Source organism: Prunus avium, chromosome 5 (assembly GCF_965620075.1).
Source record: "Prunus avium chromosome 5, drPruAviu1.hap1.1, whole genome shotgun sequence".
NCBI classification, from domain to species: Eukaryota; Viridiplantae; Streptophyta; class Magnoliopsida; order Rosales; family Rosaceae; genus Prunus; species Prunus avium.
The window spans coordinates 16,964,400-16,974,497 of NC_142288.1; the positions used below are offsets into that span (position 1 = coordinate 16,964,400).

At 36.0% G+C, this 10,098-nt stretch overlaps 1 protein-coding gene across 2 annotated transcripts; it reads right to left on the reverse strand.

The window, feature by feature from the left end:
• Positions 1–883: 883 nt before the first annotated feature.
• Positions 884–7,107, reverse strand: TOM2A (tobamovirus multiplication 2A). 2 transcript variants are annotated; one of them, XM_021956080.2, is made up of 7 exons: positions 6,950–7,107; positions 6,011–6,326; positions 3,585–3,684; positions 3,293–3,373; positions 3,100–3,204; positions 1,628–1,837; positions 884–1,345 (listed from the first exon to the last, which is right to left on the reverse strand). In XM_021956080.2, exons 2-7 carry the CDS (start codon positions 6,247–6,249, stop codon positions 1,238–1,240), a joined length of 843 nt encoding a protein of 280 aa, XP_021811772.1. In that variant the 5' UTR covers positions 6,250–6,326; positions 6,950–7,107; the 3' UTR covers positions 884–1,237. The 2 variants fall into 2 exon arrangements, with proteins under 2 accessions (XP_021811772.1, XP_021811771.1); XM_021956079.2 differs by having other exon boundaries at positions 6,011–6,330; positions 6,950–7,105.
• Between the last annotated feature and the right edge of the window lie 2,991 nt (positions 7,108–10,098).

Sequence of the window (10,098 nt, forward strand, 5' to 3'; positions counted from 1 at the left end):
TCTTTGACTTTGGGCCATTGTTTTGGAAGCCCAGTGAAGCAGTCAAAGGATAAAATTTTATGACAGTCTCAATAGGACAGGTTTGTTACAAAATTGTCAAGACGATTGATTAAAGGCAGCCCCTACCACCAAGAAGCACTATAAAAAGTCACAATCCAATCCACCAACAAACCCAAACAAAAAAGACCCCGCAAAACAAGAAGCAAAATCCCAATGAAATGTCGGTCTCAAAGTCTCAGATTGAGAGAAGAAAGTGGAAGAACAAGTCAAGTTTGCTGTCACTTTCCATATTTTTGGGACCACAAAGAAAGCAAAGAAAGCTACAATACGAGTACGCACTTCACAACTGTGTGTCCTTTTTTTTAAAAACGAAAAAATGGTCTCGGTATGAGGGAAGGTGCTTGTTTGTACCATGCGTAATCTGGCAGAACGACATGTCGTATATGATAAGACTCGGTAAACAAGCTTGGCCAATCTTTAGGCCATCTCCAGTGCAAAGACCCAAATCCTAGATTTGGCTTCTCCAATGCACCAGAAAACCCAGGCCCTAAATTTGATTTTTATCCCAAAACTCTGGGTTTGAATTTGGTTTTGTGTTGGAGATTGGAGAAGGCCTTGACAATTGAGGAGGGGGTCAATCTCAGCTCAGCTCATCATGGTTGCTTTGCAGCAGAACCCCAATTTCCAGCATCACCAGATTTCATGGGCCTGCTAGGTTGGGAAGCTTTAGGAACTAGAGCAATAAGATTGAAAGTTTTCGCAGTCGAGGCGATTTTACGTATATTTTACTGTTTAAACTTGGGATTTTTTTATCCTTCCAAGAAAAACAGTAAAAATGTAAGGAAAAAGAAATTGGAAAACCATTGCACTTGGTCCAAACATATAGAACCAGAAATTTGCTGATCAATTAGGTAAAAGAAATTATAACCAATAGAACAAACAGATAATTGCAACTGCCAGAAGGTCTCAAGTGACTCGGTTCATAAAAATATTCACTCCATAACAAGCCCTAACTAGCAGTACAATTTACACACCAACTGATAATACATTTTAAGAGAAGACGCTTTATGCCGGGAATAAGTAAAGCTCCTGAAATAAAGGAAAAGAATTGTTGTACACAAACTCAACAAAAAGGAAAAGACCATCCTCTGAAAAGCTTGAGGCTCTAACATGGTCCAAGAAGTAGTCTTCAGAAACCAAACCGTAGTTTAAATTTTGGTTAAATCCACATTGTTTATCACATGATGCTGCATCGGCTCCTTTCTTCTTGTGGCTGAGCGGGTACCGGCTGGAACCTGTTTGACTCAGATGGGTTGTATGTAAACTCAGCTGTATCAAGCCCGTACTGATTTTGGTTATATGCAGTGTGACCATAGTCACCAGACAAAAAAGATCACAGGCATTAGAACCATAAACTACGGAAGAGATTATAGCATAAAAATAAATTTTTAATATTTTATTTTATTTTTTTCAACCTGAAAAATATAAATGAAAAATCAAATTATCAGCAAAATCTAAAGCAAACATGCTAACATGCAGATCTTAACTCTACACTATCAATAAAATGGCTATATCTATACATCATGTCATACTAACTTTAAGAAAACTTTTTGCCAGAATGCCTCACCTTTTCCCTCATGCGTGTACTCCAAGCATCATTTCTGTTCGGTCGATCAATAGCCCCAGCAACAGGTACACCAGCTGCCGGAACTGCTGGCCTGTTATTGATCAATGGCTGTCTAATTTGTTGCCTTGGAGCAATGAGCTCATCATCACTGTCATACTCTGCTGGTCTGTTTGCTGCCCTAACCACAAGAGCTAGCAAGAAAAGTAGAGCCTGAAATTCCATGGAGAACCATTATAAAAGAAACTTTTAGGCCAACAAAACACCAAACAATTTTTTTCACTGCACTGGATTCAAGAATCACAATAGAAGAACACTCTCATCTTAGCAATGATTTTGTGCAGCTAAAAAGCAAATAATGTACAAAACTTTTCAGACCACAAGGAAATCTTAACCAATATCAGATAAAGATGTACAAGTCTACGAAGAAATTTTAACTACAACCAGAAGACTCTAGCAGCAGCTGGCTGGCAATATCTGATATAACACCATTTCTAGAACTAACATTTCAATGGTTTTGTTCTTATAAAACAGTTCTGTCAATGTTTTTCAATAAGAGATATAATTTTACTATAAGAAAAGAAGAACGTTACAGAACAGATAACTAAATATCCACCGATCCATCTAGTATCTGCAAATGCCATTGAAAAATTGATTCATATCAGTTTCATGCAATGAAAGAATTCCCCAACAGGAACAATATCACGAAGAAATTGTATTTAGAAATACAATAAGATCCTCGCTCATGCTATTGCACATACACTTTTAAATCATATAATGAATCATAATTACTACTAATCAAACTTATGCAAACATTTCAATCACTGTCATTATGATGTAGACACAAAATAAGACCATGAAGAAAATGCATTCAGAAATACAGCAAGATCCTGGTTCATGCAATTGAGAATACACTTGAAGATCATAAAATCAATCATGATTACTATCAATCCAGCCGCACAAAATAGATAACTAGAAAATATGGATTCATACAACAAAATAGAATTCAACTTATAAGCAAACCAGTACAAGCTGACATCAAAAGCATAAAATGTTTCTTCCAATGCTACATGTTCATTAGGCCATGCAAGAACCAACGCCATGGTAGCACCCACTTCAAGTATTCTAGCCAATGAGAAACAACAGAGAGGTAAAGTTCCACAGAAGCATCAGGTAAGATAATGTTTTACAGTTTCCTTTCAGTGATGCATTGCTAGCTAAAAGATGCCCACCCCCTTCTATACTTCTTATATATTTCTATATGGGAATAAAAAAAAATAAAAATACGATTCCAAATAAAATACGGGGCAGGCAGGGGGCATTTTTCCCTCCCAGAAAAGAGACGGTCATGCCAAAGCAATCTTCCTTTAGTTGATTGAAGGATGTAATCATAATTCCACCAAAGGAACAAAAACTCAAACCAAAATATGTCGAAACTGAAGAGACCCTGACAAGATTTTGGATACTTTAGTTACCTCGAAGACAACGGCTCCAAGAGCAACCCATCTAACAATGTCCCAGTGAGCTTTCAGAAATGCATATATCATCTCAAAATCTCCACTTTTATCCGTTGGGATTTCCTGGAAAACAAATTATGACACTGATTAGACGGCCAATCATACCATTACCAACTAAAATTTCAAAACATCAGTTAATAATAGAACTTACAGCTTCCCAGCTTTTGTCAAAGAATATAAAGGCTGCACCTCCCAGCTCTACCAATATCAAAAGGATCAGCAAAACTGAATACTATGACGACTTAAGGAAACCAATTTTTGAAAATAAAAGAGTATAACTCACATGCACTGTACATCAAGTATATTTATCAGCTACCATGTACTATGAGTGTAATTCAGCGTTATTTTAGTATGACACCGTTGTAGGCATATCACATAGCTGAAAGACCATGACATTATTATCTGATATACCATTTAGACAAAATATTGAGTAATTAGGATACACAACTCAAGCAGCAGCCATTCCGTGTCATGGCACCCACGCAACCAAACAAAGAGATGACAAATATAATTGCTCCAATTCCAATAAACAAGTAGATGAACCTGAAAAAGCACGTGACATTTAATGGAGGGAAAAAAATAAAGAATTAGTAGCTTGAATTCAACAGGTATGACTCTTCAATATCTATATAAAAGTAAAAATGCAAGAATATGCATAGATCTAGGATGAGTAAGTTACAGGTTCATTTATTTTACATAAAGGGGATGTGAACCACAGATGCTCATCACTATTAATGAATCACAACCAGTGAAGAGAGTGAAGACCTTATTTGTGAAAATTGCTGTACAACTGACCTATATGATAGACTAGTCTTCAGACGAAAAAGAATAAATAGACTAGTGATCTCAACCAATTAAGTACAGGACTTCCGATCAATAACTAGTGCAAGACTGTCTATTAAAGTACTCTCATTACAGAAATAGTCTCTTAATCGTGAGAGAGTAATGGACTCCCATTTGACCACTGAGTAAGTCCTTTCAAGATCATTACCTCAATATCTTGGTTAGCTAGGGAAGGGTTACGACAACATAACTTCTCAAGATAGAATCTATCCTTTATAATGAGAATGGAGTTGATATCCCTTCGAAACAATCATATAAACATGATTTCAAAGGCATCACTAAAATGCTTAAGTAATCAATGTGAAAAAGGCCATGGCTCAAAGATAATAAAGATGCAAGTACAGCTGATAGACAGTACACTCTACTTTCTTCCAATAGAATTTACAGAGATACAATGGTGGATCAGAAGTATAATTAAGTTTAGGGCTTCAAATAATTTCTCTAATATGAAAGTCCCTATTAATATTATATAGGTGAACACATATTAGCTTATTGAACTTTGTTATCGTATCAAGAGCTTGATTAGAAATGACATTCATTTATAGAAAACAAGAAATGGGAAAATCCTTGTGATCCTACTCCTGACGTATACAAGAAATAAGGGCAAAATGGGCATATAAATATTAATGAAATAAATGCCCCCATGTGTGAAGCTGGATGGTGCTATACTCAAGATGTAAGGATTGGACTAGGATGAGATCTTAGTGTGACCAAATGTTATATGAGAGATGAGATAGGAGGGATCCACTATGTGTCTTGACGCCTAGAGTAGGCACCTCTTCATCACATGGTGATCAGCCCTATCGGGATTCCAGATCCTCTACATGAAGACTTATGTGCCTAGATTCTTTGCACGGTACCCTAAATATCTTACATCAGATTCCAGGCGCAAAATTGTAGTAGGAAGCTCTACCTCTGCATGATATCTAGGCACAGGGATCACATGATCATCCTTGTGCCTAGACTTTGGGTGCAGGCTCCAACACAGAAAAGGGCTATTAGGCTTTCTTATGCCCACAACATATTTACAGATAACTTCTCCTGTACACTTCATAGACCTCGTGACCCACCACCACACCATATAGGTTTTCTTGCAGGACATATGAGCAAAAATTCAGTTGAAGGAGAACACAGGCACATCCATTGTAGCCATAAGGATCCAGCAAAATAGGTATACCTTGGAGGGGTTCCACAAAATCTTCCCCGGTCAGACAATGCATTAGATATTTACCTAAAGAGGTAGGTCCTTGAGCAGATCTTACATTAGCCTGACATTAGTCTCTAACCAAAAAAGTAAATGCTTGAGTTTGAGAAGCGTCTGGTTCAGTGGGTCCATAAACGCACTAGGATAGGCAATATTACTCAACCAAACAAAGAAACAAACAATAAAACTGAACTGCGTGCCTATGAATTTGTTACTGAGGAATACCTGCAGCAGAAGATCCTGAATTTGAGACTTTCTACGCCAAAAATATTCTTATAAACCAAGGTACTTGTGCTTGGATGGCAGCTCAAAATGTCCAAGTCTTTGGGTGGAACCATATTGTATTTCCTTTTGATCTACAATTCTTAATATGCATTTGAATAAATCACTCAAAACAGAGAAACAAAAATTTCCGCAACAACCAAAGTCAAGCTAAGTTTCTAAATTATAGACTCATTTCACATCCAAACGGTTAACTAAGATAATAGACTAGTTAATTAAGAGAAATCTCCAGTTGGATTAAAAAAAAAATTGTGAGGAAAATGATTTCATTCCTAAGGTTTTCAATCATATTATATCATCTTTCTACTTCTCTAAACTTACATACAGTCTACAATATCTAATTTGAAATAAATAATAACAACTATGTGATATCAACTGTAAGAAGATAAGTCTGTCATAATCATCGTTGTTGTCTTGTTTGAGCCATATCTATATTCAAAATAAACAACAGATACCCTCAATTGTAATAAAACAAAAGATTAACTAGCTGTAACTCAAAAAACTGAAAAAGAAGTTTAATCAATTAGGTAGTAGGCATACCAAGCTTTTGGCAAATTATCCAAGATATTAGATGAAAGAGACACAGTCATGAGCATAGGTCGGCTGAGCTGTATCAAAGCTTGATTGTCACCCACATGCGAAGACATGGCAACTGTGTCAGCAGCTTTCAGGTACTCAACCAGCAAGTAGATCCCATAACCCACCATGGCCAGCCCCACAAGGGTCAGAACAAAGTTCAATAGCTTCAATAGGCACTCCCAGCACCCTCTGCAGGCCATCTTCAACAAAATTCTTGGACCCTTTCAATTTCCAAATTCAAATCAAATGGGTCTCTTCTATTTCATCAATGAGCCCACTACCTTCAACAAAAGACCCACATTTAGCCCCCAAGATCAATAACACAAACATACAACTCTGGCTACTAACTTTCAAAAGTTTGCAACTAATCTGGTAATTGACGTATTAAGCTCTGTTTGGTTGCTGGGAAAATGCAGAGAAAAAAACCAACAGTGTAGTCAAACCTTTTATTCGACATCAATAATTGTCTAAGATCAGGGTCATAAACAAAGGAAAATTATTAATTATTTTTTTTAAACCCCCCCACCAATTCAGCTGAAGCTTATGGAAAATTTTGGCTTGGTTGACTACTAATTCTCCAACACCAATAGCAAATCTGAAATGAGACCCATATTTCAATTTTCCCTCAACTTCCTCAGCAACCATTCAAGTCTCCTAGAAAACTCAACTACCTCAATTTCCTAACCTAATAAACTATGATTTTCCAAAACAACACACACTGAAAATACAATCGATGAAGCCTAATGCAATATCAGATTTATACAAACCAATGACCAATAGTTTTTAATTAGTGACATTTTTTAGAAAATTGAAAAATTAAAAACCGAAATGATGAAGATTCAAAATCTTATGTAAAATCTACATAGATCGGAAGATGAGCAAAAATCGAATTAGGCTTACAGATTAGCGCGGATGATTACGAGAGCTAATCGGATTTCGAGCTTTCTCGGCTTCTAAATTCAGACAGAGGAAGAGGAACAGAGACGAAGCGAAAAGGAGAGTACCATCTGTATTTTTTGCCTTTTGTCTAATTGCCAGCTTGGCATTTTTTATTTGTCCCCCTCCCCGTTTTTGCTTTGTCACCGTTTACTATTTTGGAATGACGTTAATGACCTTGTTTATGCTTTTCTGTTTATGCGTATACTTGCAATATGCTTATTGCTTAAGGATAGTCTGGTCAAATCCAGTAGCCATGAGTTTTCAGAGAGCAAATGCCGCGCCGGCATACGACATCGTTTAACCGGTCACTGTCCGGAATCGTTCTGCTTTGCCATGTCTGTTCACTTTTGGGAAAAGAAAAAAAAACAGAAAAGAGAAAAACAGTTTAGACTTACAATACAAGTCAACAGAACAAAAAAAAAGACAATATATATATATATATATATATATATATATAATGCAAATATTAAAGTGTAATTTTACAATTGATAATTTTAAAGTCTTCTTCAATAATACGTTTGTTTAATATGACTTGTTATGTAATTTTGATCTCGACTTCTGTTCTTGTAATTGGCTAAGGCCATCTTCAGTCATAGGGCTAAATATAATTCAGGATTAAATTGCATTTTTGTGTTCTTGTAGTTGAATTCAAACAAACTTTATTGCCTCAGTTCAGTACCCCTTAAAATTACGGTAAAATTTTATATTACCTCTTGAAATTTAAAATGATTTTATCCTTAAAATCGATGTTTTACATCACACTTTACTCCACATCATCAAGTGTATTGATATTTCGGTTCAAAATGCTTAAATGACTTAAATAGAACCCGCTATTTTATTCAAATGTATGCAACGAAAGTGTAATGTGTGCGAAAAAGTTGTGGGCTCCAATGCTTTCGCTGTATTAAAATTAAATATGTTCATGTCGACACATTCCGACTTAGAAGTTAAACAAATTGTAGAAGAATCTGTGGAGTTGCACTACAAACTAAACAATAATATCTAACCGTCGTGGTTCAAGACATCAACTACAAGTCAAAACATGGTCAAGTTTTTTTATACGATTTGGTTCGTACCTACCACTCTACACTTGCTTTTTATTTCTTATAAAAACAAAAAATACTTGTTTTTTAATTTTATTTTCAGTACCCACGTGGTATTTTGTACGCTGCACGTTATTTATCAACTTAATTACTGTTTTGTCCCTGTAATTTCAATCAAATTTCACACCTTACCCTGTTTCATAAATTATGTCAAAAAAATTTTAGGTAAATTTGCATAGATATCACCTGAACTTTTAGGTTTGAGTGCTAAGACCACCTGAACTTTTAATTTTTCTTTTTAACCACATGAACTTTGTAGAGTGTTACAATCCACCACCTATGTCTAACTCTGTTAAAGCTTCCGTTAAATTTAACGGCATTTTTGTCAATCCATTGTAACTAAAAATAATTATAAAAATAAAAATAAAAAGAATTTAAAACATAAAAAGTTAACCTAATTACACTCATCGACCCAGCCATGAATGAGCATTCTATGGCTATGCCTATGCACCTAAATAAAAATTAAATCTAATATAAATGGTATATATACTCGTTTCCCTCTTTTCGGCCAAGGTAACCGATGTAAGGAACTTTTGGTCCTTCTTCTCTTGGATTCCGTAGGCGTGCCACCACCAAGCAACTAATTGGCTTGAATGGAAAAAATTGGATTGTTGTGTTCGTGCTTTTGACTTCTAACCAGCTGATTGATCGACCAAGCAAGGAACCTCCTCTTGGTCTAGGTTTTTTCACTTCCTCGGGGTCGAGGATGGTTAGGTTTCATATGGGTATTTTAGTATTTGTGAGATTTAATGATAATGATGCAAATTAAATTAAAAGATGCGATTAAACTTAAAGACAATAATTAAAGTGCGATAAAATAAATCAAAGCAATAGATAAACGTAAATTAAACGAAGAACGAAATACGAACGATATAAACGATAAAGGCAATAAAATAAAGCAATCTAAAATTAAATTAAACTTAAAGAAAATTCGATAACAATTAAAAGTAAAGCAATAAACTTGAATCTTAAAACAACGTAATGGAAAATAGAAAAAATTAAACTTACACTAATGAAAGCCAAGAACTGATCTAGTCTACTTGCTTGGAAAATAAAAACCTAGTCTAGGGATAGAAAAATGAAAGACAAAAAGTAGGTTTTTGTGTTTGATGTCGAGGTCCTTTTCTCTTTGTTTGATGAGGTTTATATAGGGGCATCCGTCAGCCCATGGGTTGGCCATTAAATGGCCAAAGGTCAACTTCGTTCAAAATCTTTCCTTGTGTGGCTTTCTAAATTCGCGGAATTGATTCGAATGAGATTATCGGATTGCAAATCTGATCACTTGATTCTCTCCTCCATAGGAATGTTCCAAATTGACATCACTCTCTTTGATTGCTTTCCTTGGATGGATATCGTCACGTGCATGAAAACATCCGAAAGTGTTGGGTCTACTTCCGTGGGCTGGGCTTGAACCTTCAAGACTTGTCTTGAGATCTGGTGAGACGTTGCAACTTTTGGAGTTTTAGTCTTGGCTAGAAACAATCCACCAATGTTGGGGTAGCATGAGCTCCCAATGAATCACATGAGCTTCTTTGACTTATGATCAACTCCTGACGAGCCCACAAAGTCTTTAGATTAATATATCAACCTTTATAAGAAAAACTACATATATAATAATTGATAATTATATATGTAGGCTTATGAAAAATGCCTATCAATAACGCCCATGGTTCCTCCTTTCATAATATATATATATTGTTGAGTCAGTTCTAAGTCTGCTACTCATCCTGTCCAAGTGGCTAGTTTAAGTCTTTCTGAGTTAGCAAGTCTTCCAGCTCCTTCTTCACTGTTTATCTGTTTACCCTAGTCTTTTCTCTCTGGTCGCCCAAACAGTCCTAGAGTCCAAACAGTAAGTCCCAGGTGAGGCATGAGCAGTTGCGGCATGAGCGGGAGAGAGAGAGAGAGAGAGAGAGAGAGAGAGAGAGAGAGAGAGAGAGAGAGAGAGAGAGAACCCTTAGGTTTATAGGTACCCAGTAAGTAGAAGTTTCTGTTAGCCTTCTTCCTTTG